The 21230-nt window shown below is 41.9% G+C and overlaps 1 protein-coding gene across 1 annotated transcript in view; it reads right to left on the bottom strand.

The window, feature by feature from the left end:
• Positions 1 to 868: 868 nt before the first annotated feature.
• Positions 869 to 21230, bottom strand: part of HTR2C (5-hydroxytryptamine receptor 2C) — a 155100-nt gene continuing 134738 nt past the window's right edge. The window contains exon 4 of the mRNA XM_049644207.1: positions 869 to 1695. Coding sequence (XP_049500164.1) covers positions 869 to 1695 — 827 coding nt within the window. The remainder of the gene's footprint in view (positions 1696 to 21230) is intronic.

The raw sequence follows: 21230 nt of genomic DNA, 5'->3' as shown, positions 1-21230 counted from the left end.
CTGGGATCTCATTCCCCAGTTTCATCACAGAATTAGGTATTTACTAAGGACCAGAATGAAGACGCTAATTCCAGTTTGCTTGGCATTGTAATCAGAATTTGAACATTGTCCTTGAGAAGTGAAAAGCTATTGGTGTATATATCTCGTATCAGCCTTCCACTTCCGTAGTCCTGGTCATCCAGCTGCTATGTTAAAAGACCACTATGGGGACGGACATTGCAGTAAAATACCAACACGACATTCTGACAATGTCAAATTTTGCCCCTGTATGTGACAACGAGGCTAAGTTCTACCTTTGACGTCGCGAATAGGTGTGATAAGGTCATCAGAAGGCAGAACCTATCTTACTACGTTGATGTGTGTAGATGAGCAGAGCAAGAGTTTAAAGCGTATATTTACTGTTAACCCGGGAAAAGAGTCCAGCGAATTGTCAATTTTGGTGTGGCTGAAGTGTAACCACTGTCCCCGTACATCATTCTGGTCTCACGCAAACGCCACCTGAGATGAACATCGACATTTCCTTATGCACAAAAGTAAGTGGGCGAGAGAGAGACAGAGAGAGGGGGGCGGGGGAAGGAGGGAAGGAAAGAGGGAGGGAAAGAAGAAACATCAACGTTTTACGCATCGAATAATCAAAATAAGTTATTCTCCATCTGTTATAAGCAGTAAATATAGAACCCTAAATCTCACTATTGTATGCATGATTGTAAAGTTGCAAAGCTATATACAAAAACGCTTTTTTTTTTTTTTTTTTTTAAATCGGACGACGATATTTACATTAGGTATGACCGACAGAAGAATTAGAGAACCTTTTCCTACGTTGGCAGCTTTCCCGCAGGAAAGGCCTCTGCCGCTTCCGCACTGCTAATCACACACTGCTGATCCTTTCACTAATCACATTGGAGGAGTTAACCGGCAGCTCCAAGTTCTCTACCTGCATCTCTATACCGGGCTCCCGATCATCCGCTTTCTTAACCACCGGTTCGTTGGTGTGCCGGTAAATGTTAACGTTAAGCTCCCTCCCAGACAAAGCAGTGGCCGCGACCCTCGGGATCTGTCTGACCGGAGGCTTCTTCTCTGCCTTATAATTGCAGCGCAAATAGTTAGAGAAAGCCCTTCGGTAAATTTTGTTGAAAAGCGTGTACACCAGAGGATTAATGCCCGAACACACATAGCCAATCCAGACAAACACATTCAGAAGCTTCTCCATGAGCTTCTGATTACAGGCCTTCCCACACAGAACCGACAGAATATTGGTGATGAAGAACGGGCACCACATGACCAGAAACACAAAGAAAACAATGCCAAGGACTTTCGACGCTTTCCGTTCGTTGTTGATGGCTTGCATGGTGCCCCGGGGACGGCGCTCTTTCTTCTTCCTGCGGCGCGGGTTCGGGTCCTGGTTGGGGTTGGGAGCGCTCTCTTCCTCGGGGGGGTTCCTCTTGCAGCACTTGAGACAGTCCAGGCTTATTCCGGGCGGTTCCTCGACGTGGCCGTGCAGTAACATCAGGGCTTGGCGGCGGAGGACGTGGATCGTCAGGCAATACGTAATCACCATGATCGTCAACGGGATGAAGAAGGCGACGAAGGACCCGATAAGGACGAAGTTTGGGTCGTTCAGCACGCAGGTCGTGTTGTTGACGAACACTTTCTCTTCGTCTCTCAGTCCGATCACTGGGATAGGAACTGATACCCCTGGAGGAACAGAAGAAGAAGGGAAGGTCTTGTTACAGAGCACTGAAGAGCTGCGCGGGTTTGTACAGCCGCAGACATCCATCCAATCGCACGTTGCCGGAGAAAATTCCGAGCTGATTCTTTGTTGAAAGCTATTCATGGCCTGAGTTGATAGGCACGTGAAAGAGAAGCAGGCGGGCCTCAGGAAATGGCAGCTTCTCTCCTGTGGGGAATGCCTTCCCCCCACATTTCTGTGCGGGAGGCAAGGAATTACCATTGTTGCTTGTGTGTAAGAGTGCATCGTGTCTGCTTCCTTTCATTTCCAGCTCCCAGAACTGCGCTGGCGCACAGAGGGCACTCAACAATCGTTGAGTGGATGGATGCGTTACTTCTATACTCAATGTCATTGATAAATTCAGAGGTTCGTGTTGTTGGCATGTCATCTTCCGCATGCAATAAAAATGATGGGCATACCGCCTACGACACTCATCACAGCCTATCAGGGTTGGCCGGGCTGAGTTTGAGATGAGCTCTTTTTAAAAATGTTTACTTATTTAGTTTTGAGAGAGAAAGCAGGGGAGGGGCCGAGGCAGAAAGACAGAGAGAATCTCAAGCAGGCTCCGTGCTGCCAGCGCAGAGCCCAATGAGGGGCTTGAACCCACCAACGGTGAGACCATGGCTTGAGCCAAAATGGAGAATTGGATGCTTAACCGACGGAGGCAGCGAGGCCCCCCACTGTGTTTGAGATGAATTTTTAGCTCACTGCCACCTTTCCTGAGGAAAGAGGGTAAGAAGAGGAGATTTTAGGTGTGAGTCCTGTGGAGCCAGAGCCTGGGGAGCTCTGGTTCATAGAGATGCAGAGAACAGGATAGCACTCAGCGGTGCTGCCGGGACGAGATCGGACCGCTATGCACGAATGATCTATATGCAGAAACTGAGAGGGCTCTCTTTTCAGCAAGAGTTTCTGTGAGTCGCTGGGCATAAGCAGCATCATTTCAACGGCCAGAGGCAGAGTAAAATGCAGAATTGGGAGAGACGCAGTAGTCTCATTTCTGTCTAGAATTTCGAGCATTTTGTTTGTTTGTTTGTTTTTTAAGAGTACTGAGAGGTAGCCCTTGTAGGTAAGCAGCTCCATGAATAAACAGGCTCAGGGGTAGGAAACATCAACAAGGAGGTGGGAGTGGAAGGGGATCTTGTGCCTCCGTCTAAGGGAAAAGCTTGGAAATTTTCAGAAATCTCTCTGGTAGATCTTGAAGAGATCCTGCATCGATAAGTAGGGATAACTTGCAAATGAAGTTCAAGGGTTTTTTGTTTTTTAATATTTATTTATTTCTGAGAAAGAGAGAGAGAGAGAGCAAGCAGGGTAGGGGCACAGGGAGAGGGAGACACAGAATCCGAAGCAGGCTCCAGGCTCTGAGCTGTCAGCACAGAGCCCGATGCGGGGCTTGAACTCACGGACTGTGACATCATGACCTGAGCCTAAGTCGGAGGCTTAATCGACTGAGCCACCCAGGTGCCCCTGAAGTTCAAGTTTTAATGTTAATTTATTCTCTCTCGTGTCCCCCCAGGACATTGAAGCCTGGGAAAAGTCAGATTGCACTTTTAGGAACCTATCTGAGATTATTATTAGGCATCCCGGGCTGGTAGATATTCACATTATGACCTGTGAGGGGAGACAGAAGTGCACTCCCGGAGATTGTTGCTGGCTTTACGGAACACATACAGAACTGTGACCGATCTGAAAACCGAAAATCCCTTGGTACAAGCTGTCCTAACAGCCTGCATCGGGTGGAGACTTTTGGCTGGATGACCAAAAGTGAAAAATGGTCAGCGGCTCTATGCTAGAGCCCCCTGAGGACGTTGACTGGTGTTCACTCTCTGGGAAGACACGAAGAAGAGAGAGCACTTGGAAAGTGATCTGTCTGCCCTCTTCCTGAGATGCAGAATTTCTGAAATGACTGGCCTTTTGTTTCCCCAGAGAAAGAGACCAAGTGATGGTGTGAGAAGCAGTAATAGATGTGACGAGGCTCTTTGTCACCAAGTTTGATGAAATTCATGGAGGAATTTCAACAGGCATTTGGGACTACAGACTCCACGAGAGAACCACACAGGTTACATTTCTGGAGTTACGGAAAGGCAGGTACGCAGGTTGCCAGCTCTTAACGTTGGAACCTTTATTCGGACACTCATAACTAAGAAGGGAGTCTTTAGAAAGAGGGTAGATCAAGTGTGCCCGAAGGAAGTCAGTAGTGGCTTATCTTCGATGAAATGTTTTAGCGAAGGGTTAGGTCGCAGGAAGTTTTGTGGAGTTAGAGAAGTGAATAGGGAAGTAAGAAAAAAAAAAGGGAAGGACTTCTTCAAAACATAATTTACAAGAGAAAAAACTAGACGAAGAACCTGCAGATTAAGACAGTCTTAGAATACCTATCAAGCAATTACGATATGTGGCCTTTCTTGGAATCTCGATGCCAACAAACTTTGAAAAGCGTTCATGGCCCAGCTGGAAATTTTGAACCATGACTGGCCTTTCCATGATATGAAATCATTACTGTTCATTAATCTTTCAGAGAGATGTTGGTACGGTGGCTATGTCGAAAAAAAAGTTCTTGTATTTTTAGACATGCATACTGAAATATTTATGAAGTATTGGGATGTCTGGAGTTTATTTCAAAATAATATGGAAGGGAAATGGAGACAGGAGTGAAACCAGACAGTCCATAAATTGATAAATTTGGGAGCTGGATGATGAACACATGAGTCTTTCTTATATAATTCTACCTACTTTTGCAATCTTGAAAGCCTCCATGACAAAAGTTTAGTAATATTTTAAAAGTTAAGAAGAGAAAAAGAAGACATCAAGGCCCTTTCTGAAGCAGGCAGCGAAATCGCCATTAGATCCCAGATCATAAAGTTCTCCAAGACTTACTGGCCACCGCTAGGCTTGGAAGTGATTACTTCTAGAGCAAAAGACTCGGGGTCCCGAGTACAAACACTCACCACTTTGATATAACTGTAGGAAAGAAGGCCCTTTTCTGACCAAGTGCTGGGAGGGGAAAACTCATATTTTCTTAGGATCCTATAGCAAGACCAGAGGGGGTTTGGGGAACTGCTCCCCTTCCAACCTCTCCCCTCTCGCACCCCTTTCCCCCAGCATCTTGGGAACTAGAGCTTGAGGCTAGAGACTTGATCTAGGGAATTCACATTCACTCTGGAGGAATCCTGATAAGGGCTGAGAAACCTACACTCAGGAAACAAATGCTGGAGTGGTGATTCAACTCCCTACAGGAAAGGCTGCACAATCTTCTAGGGACACGTGAAGTCTCTGGGGGAGGGCCTTACACACTGACCATGGGATCAGAGCCCAGCTCTGCAGCGGGATTAGTGTGTTTGTTAAAAGATTTATTCACTTTCACAAGGGACTCTGGGCTCTCAAGATAGGCCTGTGTCAAAGGATAGCAAAAGACGGATTCCAGATGAGCTGAAGCTGTGATTGGATATGTAAGTCCAGTTTTTTCCGTGGCATCTATTTGTGTAATGCCATGTACATGGAGTACAGAATGATTCTAAAGCTGCCTTTTCTTGAGTCTGTCTTATGTTCCAGGCCCTGAGCCATGCAGATCACTGATATTATACATGTGAACGGTATTATCTCAATTTGGTGAAAGACTCTGTAACACAGATATTTCTTTGGTAAAGTAGCTTAACCGCTTTACCAAATTTATGCCATTATTAATTTTCTTTTTCTTTCTTTCTTTTTTTAAAGCAACCATGAATGCAGTCAACAAAACAAGAAGAAACTCAAGGTTTTTTTGATGATATCTGGAAATCATAAATAATAGCAACAAACGAAGCAGCATTAATAACAATACATATTGCACAGATTATCTTATTCCATACTTAAAAAAAAAACTAAAGATACGTGTCAGCGGTTCTCAAAGTGTGGTTCAAGGACCTTGGGGGCCTCTGAGATTCTTTGAGAGGGTTTGCTAGGTTTCCTTTTTCCAGCTCTTTGTCTTTAAAACTGCGTTTTCTTCATACACTTTAATCCAAGCAAAGCATCACAAGTTGAATGCAGCTACATGTATGAGAATTCAACTGTCTTTCCATAAAACTAAACACGGGAGAGATGTTCAAAACTGCAAAACATAGTTTTCATCAAAATGTTATTTAACGTTAACATTACCAGGGTTCATTCTTGTTATTTAAAGGGAAATCGTTCATAAATAGTTTAAACATCTCTCAGGTTTAATTGCAAATACAGCAAGTATCAGTAGATATAATCCACATAAACAAAAGCTTTTTGGGATCTTCAATTATTCTAAAGAGTACAAAGTGGTCCTGATACCACTGAGTTGGAGAACTGCTGTTCTGTGTTAATAGCTGAAGTTACTTAAACCCTGGAGAGTTAAGTTCAGCAAATGTGTAAAGTCTTTCTCATACTTTAAATTTGTCCATCAGTAGAAATTCAGGGGATAGTGTAATGTCAGGTAAATATAAACAATATCGATAATAGCAATGAACTTCATGCACTATCTTACTCATTCTTGCAAAAATTCTGAAAGGCACATGTTATTTGGTGAAGTTAACTTCAGAAAAATTAAGTGATTTTAGTAAGTATAATTGGAGCAGTCTCTGATATTTTTATTTCTAAAACCTTTCAGTTGGCCAAGGAGAAGGACTGCTTCCGATTTGTCACACACCAAGTCAAGTATTTTATGAGTATTGTATACTTTCATGTGTTACCTTACTCTGTGCAGGCAAAAACATAGAAAGAAGGAATTATTAACGAGAGGCAAGGAATCTTTCTGAAATTAACTTCAATGAATCTTTATCAATCTTCTTTAGAATTCTAGAAACAACAAAGATAAATTATCACGCATGTTCTGCTGAAAATGTCAAGTACTACTCCAACCAATCAGCTGGCAAATATTTTGCATGCATTATCTCATTTAGCTCTCAAGGCACTCTGAAAAAATGATTATTATTTATTAAGCTTACTGAATCTCAGAGAGACAAGAATACTTTCCGTAAACATATAGGGTCTTAGCACTTTAAAAACTTTGAATTCGGAAACAGTTATAGTTCAAGTCTTTATTAAAAATATCATTATTGCTACTAACTACTCTTATCATTTACTGAGTACTCACTGACTCTCGTGTTTTAGCTGCATCACATACTTTTCATGCATTATCTCATTCCAACCTCATAAAAGCCATAAAATAACTTGGTAAGATCATTTACTTCAAATAAGGCAAGTAAATTCAGAAAATGTGTAAACATGTTCACACTGTTTTGCAAAGCCTCGAATTCAAGCAACACAGATCAATTCTCTTCGAACTATCAGGTAATAATACCATATGCCAATGATTCTTAGATGCACAATTTCTTTCAGATTTTAACGTGTTTGAAAGCATGATGCGTCTTACAACTGATAGTCTCTTACAATTACCGTCAGCGGGTCAGTCATCGCTATGTAGTCGTCAATGCAAGTACGTTCACATGTGTGAATCTGGTCTGAAAAACTTCTTTTAATCTCTTCTGGTAAGATCAAAATTATCAGGAGCACAATTTGCAAAATGGGTATCAGCAGCATGGTGGTAATTTAGTGTGACTGAAGAATTATGTCAAAGCAGGCAAAGGGATGGAATGTTCTGAAGAAGGTATCAGCAGAGTCAAATGCCCCAGAGAAGTCTAGAACTTAAAACATTGCCTCTGTCTTTGAAAATGATTGTCAAACCTAAAAAGAGGGGCGCCCGAGTGGCTCAGTCCATGAAGCATTCGATTCTTGATTTCGGCTCAGGTGACGATCTCACAGTTCATGAGATCAAGCCCTGTGTCCCTGCGTCCGGCTCTGCACTGACAGCATGGAGCCTGCTTGGTAATCTCTTTCTCTGTCCCTCCCCTGCTCCCTTGCTCTCTCTCAAAATAGACATACATTTAAAAACAAAAACATGGGAATGCAAGCTGGTGCAGCCACTCTGGAAAACAGTATGGAGGTTCTTCAAAAAAACTAAAACTAGAACTACCCTACGACCCGGCAATTGCACTACTAGGCATTTATCCAAGGGATTCAGGTGTGCTGTTTCAAAGGGACACATGCACCCCCATGTTTATAGCAGCACTATCGACAACAGCCAAAGTATGGAAAGAGCCCAAATGCCCATCGATGGATGAATGGATAAAGAAGAGGTGGTGTATATATACAACAGAGTATTACTCGGCAATCAAAAAGAATGAAATCTTGCCATTTGCAACCACGTGGATGGAACTGGAGGGTATTATGCTAAGTGAAATTAGTCAGAGAAAGACAAAAATCATATGACTTCACTCATATGAGGACTTTAAGAGACAAAACAAATGAACATAAAGAAGGGAAACAAAAATAATATAAAAACAGGCAGGGGGACAAAACAGAAGAGATTCTTAAATATGGAGAACATAGGGTTACTGGAAGGGTTGTGGGTGGGGGGGATGAGCTAAATGGGTAAGGGGCATTGAGGAATCTGCTCCTGAAATCACTGTTGCACTATATGCTAACTAACTTGGATGTAAATTGAAAAAAAATAAATTAAAGAAAAAAAAAAAGAAAATGAGGAGGTCCCTGATGATTATAGAGACAACAATTATAGTGGAATAATGAAAACAGATAAATAATGAGTGGTGATACAAAAGAGGGGAGAGAGTTTATAGAATGAATTTCCTGGAACAAATTAGCCAACACCAAAATGAAAACATTCTTATAAACTGGAGGGCTATGGTCAGTAATTCAACTTCTTATTAAACTCAAAGGCAATCTCAGAGGCATCTATTTTCATGAGCTGTTCTTCATGGAAAGGAATTTTTTCGAGGACACTTGGGAGGATCACACAACGTCATGCTGACATGAGTGGTCCCTTGCCTTGTGGAGTAATGAGTCTCGTGCACATGGGAGTTGATAGCGTGCTGTGGTACGTACATCACTATGAGGTCCGTGCAGTGAGAATGGTAAGAAATTCAGAGTCAGGTTCGGAGTCGATGTTGAACTTCAAGGGTTTTTTAGCTTTGAGAAGAGTAGGGACAGGGGCACGTGTGAATAAAGGTTAAGGATCGCAAAAGTAGGGGCAAGGAGAACGGAAATGACTTTGAGGGAAGTTGAACTAAAGGAGGAAGACTGTAGCAGGAAAGCAAGAGAAGACAGGCCAGGAGCCTGAGGAACGAGAGGAATGTTCAGGGCTTGTGAGATACACGTGGATGAGAACGTGTGGAGAGGTGGGTGGGGAAGGTCTTAGGATTTAACTGCAACATGGCTGAGGGCATGAGGAAGTGAAATCGAAGATAGCACTGAAATAGGACCGCATTACTACCAAGAGGTAGCAGAATGTGCCATCGCAAAATATGCCTCTTTGGCGTACGGATCATTTCGAGTTGATTATTTTGAGACGTCACAAACACAGAAGAAGCTCTGAAAAAGTAGAAGTTATCCGTGCTCATGGATTGGAAGAATAAATATTGTCAAAATGTCAATACTACCTAAAGCTATCTACACATTCAATGCAATCCCAATCAAAATTGCACCAGCATTCTTCTCGAAACTAGAACAAGCAATCCTAAAATTCATACGGAACCACAAAAGGCCCCGAATAGCCAAAGTCATTTTGAAGAAGAAGACCAAAGCAGGAGGCATCACAATCCCAGACTTTAGCCTCTACTACAAAGCTGTCATCATCAAGACAGCATGGTATTGGCACAAGAACAGACACATAGACCAATGGAATAGAATAGAAACCCCAGAACTAGACCCACAAACGTATGGCCAACTCATCTTTGACAAAGCAGGAAAGAACATCCAATGGAAAAAAGACGGTCTCTTTAACAAATGGTGCTGGGAGAACTGGACAGCAACATGCAGAAGGTTGAAACTAGACCACTTTCTCACACCATCCACAAAAATAAACTCAAAATGGATAAAGGACCTGAATGTGAGACAGGAAATCATCAAAACCCTAGCGGAGAAAGCAGGAAAAGATCTCTCTGACCTCAGCCGTAGCAATCTCTTACTCGACATATCCCCAAAGGCAAGGGAATTAAAAGCAAAAATGAACTACTGGGACCTTATGAAGATAAAAAGCTTCTGCACAGCAAAGGAAACAACCAACAAAACTAAAAGGCAACCAACGGAATGGGAAAAGATATTTGCAAATGACATATCGGACAAAGGGCTAGTATCCAAAATCTGTAACGAGCTCACCAAACTCCACACCCCAAAAACAAATAACCCAGTGAAGAAATGGGCAGAAAACATGAATAGATACTTCTCTAAAGAAGACATCCGGATGGCCAACAGGCACATGAAAAGATGCTCAACGTCGCTCCTCATCAGGGAAATACAAATCAAAGCCACACTCAGATATCACCTCACGCCAGTCAGAGTGGCCAAAATGAACAAATCAGGAGACTATAGATGCTGGCGAGGATGTGGAGAAACGGGAACCCTCTTGCACTGTTGGTGGGAATGCAAATTGGTGCAGCCACTCTGGAAAACAGTGTGGAGGTTCCTCAAAAAATTAAAAATAGACCTACCCTATGACCCAGCAATAGCACTGCTGGGAATTTACCCAAGGGACACAGGAGTACTGATGCATGGGGGCACTTGTACCCCAATGTTTCTAGCAGCACTCTCAACAATAGCCAAATTATGGAAAGAGCCTAAATGTCCATCAACTGATGAATGGATAAAGAAACTGTGGTTTATATACACAATGGAATACTACATGGCGATGAGAAAGAATGAAATATGGCCCTTTGTAGCAACATGGATGGAACTGGAGAGTGTGATGCTAAGTGAAATAAGCCATACAGAGAAAGACAGATACCATATGTTTTCACTCTTATGTGGGTCCTGAGAAACTTAACAGAAGTCCATGGGGGAGGGGAAGGAAAAAAAAAGGAGGTTAGAGTGGGAGAGAGCCAAAGCATAAGAGACTGTTAAAAACTGAGCACAAACTGAGGGTTGATGGGGGGTGGGAGGGAGGGGAGGGTGGGGGATGGGTATTGAGGAGGGCACATTTTGGGATGAGCACTGGGTGTTGTATGGAAACCAATTTGACAATAAATTTCATATATTGAAAAAAAAAAAAGAAAAATTAGAAGTTACCTTTTTGTTAGAGAAACTTGCATTCGTAAAGAAAATCTGCCCGTCTAAGCTCCTTCCTCTGTGCACCAGGAAGAGCAGGATGACTAAATCATTTGAAAACACTAAGCCTATATTTCAAGTCCAATAATGTGCTTACATTGTTAGGGGTGAAAGCCAGCAAAGTGGAAGAACTTACAGATACGAAAAAGAAAAGTAACAGGTGATGGAGTAAGGTCCCTGAGGAGGCAGAGTCAGAAACAACTGGAAGAGTTACACTAGGAATTAAAAATGCCTGTTACTTTCTATTGGAAGAGATGATAGTATGAGTGGGTGGTAGAAACGATCAAGGCCTACCTGAAAAGGGGAAAGAGGAATAACTAGAAAGAAGAAATAACTGATCGATGGCAAAAGAGCCGAGTTGTTAACTTGATGTACAAAATGATTTAAGTGGATATTTGTTGATTCTGTGAAGCCATAAGACATAAGGAGCGTGAATGTAGTTAGATGAATGGAGATAGTAAGGTTTTCTTAACAAGACAATAAGTTGAACACTCTTCTGTGTTGCCGGGAAAATATTTAGGAGGGAGAGTTTGGAGACTCAGGAGAAAAAGACAATGGGCAACGGAACAAGGGTCTGAGAACCTGAGAATAAACGGACTGCCGGGTCCCGAGGCTGAAAGTGAACGCTTGGGTAGAAGGGGGCCTCAGGTCTCTTGTAACGGGTAAGAAAGATATTATTATGCAAAGGAAAGAAGAGAGTCTAAACTAAGGGAGAAGTAGGAAGGATTAAGCGAAATAAACCAATTTTGTGATATTTAGGAAGTTCCATCAATAAGACATGGTGATTGATCGGATAGGGTACGTGAGGGAGAGGAAAGAGTCAACAAACAATGGCAGGTTTCTGGTTTGTGTCCTCAGGTGGGTGGGGTTGCCACTAAGCATAGGACCATAGGTGAAGGAGCAAGATTGTGGCAGGGAAGGTAGTGGACTCTGGATTGTGTCAGGTTCGAAGCCCGCATTGAGGATCAGTATGAAATTCTATGTGAATATAGGTGTTTAGAACTCAGGAGACAGGTGTGAGCTGGGGACAGGACTTTTCTTATAAGGGGAAATTATAAGGTCATGATCTTTTAAGAACTGTTGTGGAAAGAGAAGGAGGGTCAGAAAAGAATCTAGGGCAAGGGTTCTAAACCTTTTTGTAACTATAGACCTCCTCTCAGAATAATGTGTTTTTCAAAATATGACTTATTGTCAGAGTAATGTTTTTGAATGGATAAAACAACACAGGGGATTGCAAAGGAAACAAAATTCGTTGGACGTTCTGCTATCAAACATTAAAGCTAAACTTCAGAGACGGCAATATATGTGCTTTCTGATTAACACGTTAAATATCAAGGTCTAGTTATGGATCAAAGAGCTACTGAAATTTTGAGATAGGGACCAGTGTTTACCATATGTTCAGATATTTGCCGGAGGTGAATGTGATTTTCAATTATCTGTGAGTCCTATTGATGATAATAATATAGATACTGCAAATTACCCTTCTGGTTTGTTGCCTACATTTGTAATTGGAGTGAGTCCCCAATTTCCGTTATAGGTTAGTCAAAATAAAGATGTTAACCTTTTGCGACATCAAAATTTACACATTCCCAGTTACAGTCATGATGTAGTAGCTGGTATCAGAATCAGATTTAACTTCTTGCTATAAGAAACTATAAAAAATGCTAGGAAAAAGACTCTCATTTTCTAATAATGGTGGGGTAGTTTATAGAAGACCAGCACTCGTGGTAATAACAATCATAAAGTGCGAACAAAATTTACAAAAACCCCAACATTTGAAGGTACATGAGAGTGAGCAAAAAGCATGTAGAAATTACAGGGGAAGCAGCTATTGAATGAGGGAGACATATTGTTTGAGCTCCAAATTTGTATGTTTCTCCCCCTGAGGGCATTCTCCAGCCTGGAGGTTAGATCTCAGAGCGGAAACTTGCAGTGGAATTGAACTGGGGAGTCAGAGAACAGGCCAAGATCTGCCAGAACAGCTGGGGTTTGAAAAGGGCAGTCAGAGAAAAGGACAAAGCCACGGGGAAGAGGGGGCTTACGATTTCAATACAATGTTCCCTCCCGTTGCTTTATGACACTTGAATCCTTTGTGTGTGAGATTCTAAGGAGCCTATGGAGCAAGCAACATTTGAAAGCATGAAAGTATTTAATAAGGATTTCTACGGTTGTCTATGGCAGAGAAAACAAAGTTGGGAGTTGGCATCACACCATTAGAAAAGCTTAGTAAAGACCTCGCCTTTTCTCTTATACTCAGGAGGAACATGCCTTAGGGGAAAAAGCATTTCATAGGACTAAAGGATTTGCCCGAGGAATAAAAATTAGAGCTTTTAAAACCCTGAGCCTACCATAAAAAACCAAAAACAGTGCTTCTGTAAGAGTATATTTATAATATGACTAGATATACAAAAGAAACAGAAAAATGGGACCCATAATAAAGAGGAATAAACAGAAAAATGCGACCCACTATATTGAGGAAACTGGGTACATAGAAACAGATCCCCACAGGATCCAGATATTGGAATTGACAGACAAAATCTTTAACAGATAAATATGGTAATAATTTATCAGAAAAGATAGACATGTGGTGGTAGAGATGGGAATTTCAGGATAGATGTGGAAACTAAAGAAAAGAAATCCTGCATTAAAAAAAAAAATCACTATTTAAAATTAAGAAAATTTGATGGATGGGATTAGTAGTAGAAACAAGGGTCAATGAACCTCAAGAAGGTCAATACGTATCATCTAAATTTAACCACGATGAAAAAAGATTTTTAATTTTTTTTTAACGTTTATTTATTTTTGAGACAGAGAGAGACAGAGCATGAACGGGGGAGGGTCAGAGAGAGGGAGACACAGAATCTGAAACGGGCTCCAGGCTCTGAGCTGTCAGCACAGAGCCCGACGCGGGGCTCGAACTCACGGACCACGAGATCACGACCTGAGCAGAAGTCGGCCGCTTCACCGACTGAGCCACCCAGGCGCCCCTGAAAAAAGATTTTTTTTAAAAATTGGACTTAGGTTTCCAGCCATGGCAGAGTTCTTGGTAGTACACAAACAACCATAAAACTGGACAGAAAATATATATGAGACTATTGTTTTTAGGCATTTAGAAATAATGTGTGTAGTACTGTGTTTTTTAAGATAAGAGAAACACATGAGGTAAGTCCCATATTCACCTTCTTTATCTGGAGATAATTTCTTGACTGTGTCACAGGGAAGGGAACCCCAAGTAGGGATTGGCTGTCTTGTTTAACTAAGGAAGCAGAGACCAGAGTTCAGGACTGTCAAAACACCTGGAATTTCTCAGGCGAGGTATAAGAGAAGAGACATCTATGCAGAAGGGGAGACCAAGAAGTATTTATAAGCATACGCTCCAGGTACACGGTTGAGAGCTAGGTCACACACACACAGGTGAAATTCCATGAGGCCCAGCAGTGAGTGGCAACGATGAGGACAAATATACTCGAGGTCACACAGTGTTAGAAATTGGAGTCCGGCCCAACTGCCGGAAGCCAAGCTATCCAACCAGCCTGATGGTAGGGCCCGGGCGGTGGACGGATCGGGACTGCACGGGAGGCCCACCAAAAGTGAAGCTTCTTGTACTCCTGCTTTTATGTAATTTGGCCTCAGCGTTGGTCAGGGCAGCCCCTCCTACCAATGAAAGTACCTGGGGATTTGTCGATTGGGGAGTTGCCCACGACAGCCCCCCCCCCCCCCCGGGAAAAGAACCACTGGGGAAAGAAAGAAGATTCCGCAAGGAAATCATGCAGCCCTACGTCCAGCCCTTGCCACCCCCTATAAAGACTCCTCTCCCTAAAGGAAGGACGGCCCCATATATTTCCTAGCCAAGGAGGGGGACAAATGGGTTCGAAATCCCCACTCCGGCAACAAAAGAGTGTATCTATGGATGCAAGTTACTCCAACCCCTAGGCCCACTTGGCCCCCAGGAAACATTCCAGATGATAACTGGACCTCGTGGGTTAAGGTACAGAATGGTTCATTAGTTCCTGGGTATACGTTGTCTCTCTGGGAACGCGTAAGGCGTGGGTTCCCAGGGCCCTCTTGGCTCCCTCCCGGGACGCCAGACCAAAGCGAATACTTTTGTTCCTTGTACCACAAGTGGTTCAAAGGAACAATTAAGAAGTCACGTCCCTGTAAACATTCCACTTGAGGTGTTGAGAGCTAGATGACCTTGAAAGGGCAGGAGGGAACGTTACAAGAAAATAACTATGTTGTCCCTTAATGGGTGACTACACAAAGGAACATTTTTAGAATTAGGTAATGCCCGAAAACATAGATGACGCACGCTATAAGGAATTTGCTAACAAATATAATGCCACGCCTGCCACAATAAAGCGGCCAGTCTAACACGCTGCTGTTGTCTGGGTCCATTTGTCATTTTTGCCGACGCCGTTCATCCTTCGGGAGCCGCTGGACCCGCTGGGGCTGGACCCCGGCACCCAACCAGAATGAACAGACCCCATTACCTCATCACTAACATCTTGAGGATTCAACAGAAACAAAACAAAGAACATACTTAGGAGTAAGGGTCATGTCCTTAAAAGATGCCCCATAATAAAACCTAAAGCCAAACCTCAGTAGGATCAGGAAGAACAGAAGGAAATTTATAGCATGCCAGCCTGACATTCAATACTCTTTTAGAAGAAAACAATGCCTTCTAGACTCTTTGTAATGCATCATCTACAGTGCCCTTCATAAAGTGAAATATAGATAAGAAGAAGTAGGAAATTACATTAATCACAAAAAAGGCAATCAATAAAAACAGACTTCCTATACCACCTACTGTTGGAATGATCAGATAAGAATTTGCAGCCACTGTTATGAAAAGAAGATGTTGAAGGACTTAAAGCCAAATATGGCCCTCATTAGTAAAGAGATGCTGAGTCTTGGCAGAGACATGTCAATTATAAAAAAGAATGGAATGGCAGTTTGGGAACTATGAGGTAAAATATATGAATGAAAATTAAACTGGACAATTTTATAGATGACTGGAGATGGCAGAAGAAAGGAACTACAAACTTAAAGACACTCAAAAAAATTAATTGGAAGAAGTCGGGTGGGGGGGCTAAGTAGTAGGAGAACCCTAGGCTGCCTCATCCCTCTAACACAGCTACATAACTACTAAGTCATTCTGAATACCCAAGAAACTGACAGAACAAACTGCACAACCACAAGGAGAGAAGAGACCACATCAAGGAAGGTAGGAAGTGTGGAGACATGGTTTGGGGGAGAAACGGATCATGGATGCTGTGGAGGGGAGGGAGCCATGGTTGCAGAGAAAGGCAAGAGAGAGAGAAGTACATAGGGATATGCACAAAGAGAACACTTCCCAAAGCCATTGGCTGGGAAAATGGAGGGGCTGATTTTCATAAATTTTTACAACCAACAGGATTCAGAGACTGGAGTTTTAGAGGTGATGGGGTTGGCCAGGATAGAGTGCTGAGGGCACTGCCCTGCTCCCGGAGAGAAGGCAGGCAGGCAACCCTGGGGTAGATGGTGTGATCTGAGGATTGCCTAAGGGGCACGGAGAGAGGCTGTTCACTCTTCTTGGAGAGCATCTGGGAGAGGTGGTGTTTGCAGAGATACCGCTCCAGGAATAAAGGAGCTGGTGGGAGCCATTTCCATCCTCTGCCCCTCAGCATAGGTGCGGGCACACTGGCTGAGGGCAGCTAGCCCGGATGCTGGTTGTTTAGCCAGCTTCCTCCAAACCCCATGCCCCTTGCACTCTGGTGTGACTACTCTTTTTAGTCACACCTGCATCCATCCCAGTGTGGCAAGACCCTCCCCTAGAAGACCAGCACATCCCTAAAGTTTGGAGTTTTAAAAGTCAGTCGGCTTGGCTGGGAGAGAGCCCAAAGGGCACAACGCTGTTCCAGGCAGGCAAGCAACTCAGAGGCAGACCGCTTGAAAAAAACCATCTGAAAAACACCTAGGATGCATGGGGGGCAATTATTTGCTCTTCCGGGAGTACTTTCCTAAGAGCAGCAGGCACAGAGACCCCTCTCTGGGGAGAAAGAAGCTGGCTGGTACCACCTCCCTCCCCTGCCTGTCAGCATAAACCAACTTCAGTAAATAGCACAGTGTCAGCGCTGGCTGCCTAATCTGCTTGTGCCGAGTCCGCCCCACCCCCCATGCTCTGCATATACTCAGGCAAGTGTGCCTAAGGACCATCTAAGCAGGCCCCTTCCCCAGAAGATCAGCAGAAAGCCCCATACGCACCATGTCTTCTGACCATAGAGTTCTGCAAGGCTTCAGTTCTAGTGGAAGTAGCATCGGGTCTCATTTAACAAACAGATCAGATCACACCTGGTAAAAACTTGCCACACTCTGGCCAAGGTCCAAATACTGCCCACTGCAAGCAAGCAAAGCCTCTGCAGATGACTGACATGAGAGATAGAGCAGCCAAAACATAGCAGCAGAGTGCATGCAGTACACATCAGAGAACGTTCCTGAAGTGCCAGGCCCTGGACACTATATGATCTCTTCTTCATAAAACCATTACTCTCAGAAGCAGGAAACACGAGAGGCTTTTCTAACACAGAGAAGACAGAGACTTAGACAAAATACCAAGACTGAAGAATTCATTCCGAAAGAAAGAACAAAAAAACAGGTCATGGCTAGAGATCTAATCAAAACAGATATAAATAATATGCCTGATGGAGAATTTAAAGCAACAATCATAAGGATACTAGCTGGGCTTGAGAAAACCGTGGAAGACATCAGGGAGACTCTTGCCACAAAGATAAAAGAGTTAAAAAACAATCAGTCAGGAATGAAAAATACCATAACTGAGATTCAAAACCAACTGAATGTAATGACCACAAGGATGGAAGAACCAGAGGAACAAGTAAGTGATATAAAAGATAGAATAATGGGAAATAACAAAGCTGAACAAAAGTGAGAAAGAAAAATTATGGATCATGAGAATACACTTAAGGAACTCATAGACTCCATTGAGCATAATAACATTCGTATCATGGGAGTCCCAGAAGAAGAAGAGAGAAAAGAGGGCAACAGGTTAATTTGAGGAAATAATAGCTGAACACTTTCTTAGTCTGCGGAAGGCAACAGATATCCAAACCCAAAAGGAACAGAGAACTCATATCAAGCTCAACAAAAATAGGCCAATACCAAGACATATTGTAGTTAAATTTGCAAAATATAGTGATGAAGAAAAAATCCTAAAGGCAGCAAGACAAAAGATGTCCCTAACTTACAAGGGAAGACCCATAAGGCTAGCTGAGGATCTCTCCACAGAAACTTGGCAATGCAGAAGGAAGTGGCATGATATATTCAGTGTGCAGAATGGGAAAAATTTACAGCCAAGAATATCCAGCAAGTCTATCAATCAGAATAGGAGAGATAAAAGGTTTCTCAGACAAACAAAAGCTAAAGGAGGTTGTGACCTCTAAACCACACTTGCAAGAAATATTAAAAAGGACTCTTTGAGTGGGAAAGAAAGACCAAAAGTGACAAAGACTAGAAAGGAACAGAGAAAATCTCCAGAAATAACCATGAAACAAGCAATAAAATGGCACTAAATACATATCTATCAATAATCACTCTGAATGTAAATGGACTAAACAATCCAATCAAAAGACGTAGGGTGTCAGAACATATATAAACATAAGACCCATCTATGTGCTGCCTATGGGAGACTCATTTTGATGTAAAGGCATTTGAAGATAGAAAGTGGGGGGATGGAGAGACTTTTATGATGCAAATGGATGCCAAAAGAAAGTCAATACTTATATCAGAAAACCTGGATTTTAAACCAAAGACTGTAACAAGAGATAAAGAAGGGCACTATATCACAATAAAGTTGTCTATCCAACCACAAGATCTAACAATTGTAAATATTTATGCCTCCAACAGGAAAGCACCCAAATACATAAAGCAATAACAAACATAGAGAAGCGAATCGATAATAATACAATAATAGTAGGGAGCCACCTGAGTGGCTCAGTCAGTTGAGCCTCTGACTCTTAATTTTGACTCAGGTCATGATTTCATGGTTCATGAGATTGAGCCCAGTGTTGGGCTCTGCACTGACAGCATGGGGCCTATTTTGGAATTCTACCTCTCCCTCTCTCTCTGCCCTTCCCCAGCTCTTTCTCTGTTTCTCAAAATAAATAAATAGACACTTAAAAATAATAGTAGGGAACTTTAACACCCTACTTACAACAATGAACAGATCATCTAAGCAGAAAACCAATGAGGAAACAATGGCTTTCAATGACCCACTGGACCAGATGGATTTAACATATATATTCAGAGCATTTCATCCTAAAGCAGCATAATACACATTCTTTGCAAGTGCACAAGGAACATTCTTCAGAGTAGATCACATACTAGGTCAGAAATCAGACCTCAACAAGTACAAAAGATTGAGATCATACCATACATCTTTTCTGACCACAACACTATGAAACTTGAAGTCAATCACAAGAAAAAACTTAGAAAGACTGCAATACATGGAAGTTAAACAACATACTATTAAAGAATGAATAGGTTAACCAGGAAATCAAGGAAGAAATAAAAACGTACATGGAAACAAATGAAAATAAAAATGTGACAGTCCAAACACCTTTGAGATGAGGCAAAAGTGGTCACAAGAGGAAAGTATATAGTAGTACAGGCCTACCTCAAGAAGTAAGAAAAATCTCAAATGAACAACCTAACTTTATACCTAAAGGAGGTAGAAAAAGAACAACAAATGAAGGCTAAAGCCAGCAGAAGGGAAATAATAAAGATTAGAGCAGAAATACATGATACAGAAACTAAAAGATACAGTAGAACGGATCCATGAAACCAGGAATGAGATTTTTAAAAAAAATTAATACAATTGATAAACCGCTTGATACACTTATCAAAAAGAAAAAAGAAAGGACTCAAATAAATAAAACCACAAAATAAAGAGAGATCACAACCAACATCACAGAAATACAGACAATTATGAGAGTATTTTAAAAAATTATATGCCAACAAATTGGACAATTTGCATAAATTCCTAAAAACATGAGAGAGTGAGTGCACACCGCCCCCCACCCGGTTGTCAGCAGGCTGGCTCCCACTGTGAGATCATGACCTGAGCCAAAATCAAGAATTGGATGCTTAACTGACTGAGCCACCCAGGCACCCCAGCTGTAGCAACTTCTTACTAGATATGTCTCCTGAGGCAAGGGGAACTAAAGCAAAAATAAACTATTCGGACTTCATCAAAATAAGAAGCTTATCAACAAAACTAAAAGGCAACCTATGGAATGGGATAAGATATTTGCATATGACATATGTGATAAAAGGTTAGTATCCAAAATATATAAAAATTCATAAAACTCAACACCCAAAAATCAAATAATCCGGTTCAAAAATGGGCGGAAGACTTGAATATACAGTTTTCCAAGGAAGACATAGAGATGGCTAGCAGATACACGAAAAGATGCTACACATCACTCATCTTCAGGGAAATACAAATCAAAACCACAGTTGAGATACCACGTCTCACCAGTCAGAATGGCTAAAATTAACAACACAGAAAACAACAGATGTTGGTCAAGATTGAGAGAAAGGGGAACCCTCTTACATTGTTGGTGAGCATGCAAATTGGTGCGTTCACTCTGGAAAACAGTATGGAGGTTCCTCAAAAGTTAAAAACAGAACGACCCTACTATCCAACAATTGCACTACTAGGTATTTACCCAAAGGATACAAAAATAATGATTCAAAGAGATACATGCACCTGATGCTTATAGCAACATTATCGACAAAAGCCAAGTTATGGAAAGAGCACAAATGTCCATTGACTGATGAGTGGATAAAGAAGTTTTATATATATATATATATATATATATATATATATATATATGGAATGGAATATTACTCAGCCATAAAAAATAAATAAAATCTTGTCTTTTTCAATGATGTGTATGGAGCCAGAGAGGAGGAGTATGCTAAGTGAAATAAGTCAGTCAGAGAAACACAAACACCATATGATTTCATTCATATGTGGAATTCAAGAAACAAAACAGAGAACATAGGGGGAAGAAAAGAGAGGCAAACCAGGAAACAGACTTAACTATAGAGAACAAACTGAGGGAGGTGGGCGGGGGAAGGGTTAAATAGATGATGGGTATTTAAGAGGGCACTTGTGATGAGCACTGGGTGTTGTATGTAAGTGATGAATTACTAAATCCTACATCTGAAATTGATATTACGGTATACGTTAACTAACTGGAATTTAAAAAGTTGAAAAAATATTAATTGGAAGAACAAAGAAAAAAGATTTTTAAAAAATTAAGAGTTTCAGGGATCTATGAAACAATATAAAGCATCTTAACACATGTAATTAGAGTCTCAGAAG

The sequence above is a fragment of the Panthera uncia genome, chromosome X, assembly GCF_023721935.1.
Source record: "Panthera uncia isolate 11264 chromosome X, Puncia_PCG_1.0, whole genome shotgun sequence".
NCBI lineage: Eukaryota > Metazoa > Chordata > Mammalia > Carnivora > Felidae > Panthera > Panthera uncia.
The sequence above is the reverse complement of the archived record's forward strand: the minus strand, read 5'-3'. Positions and strand labels throughout refer to the sequence as shown.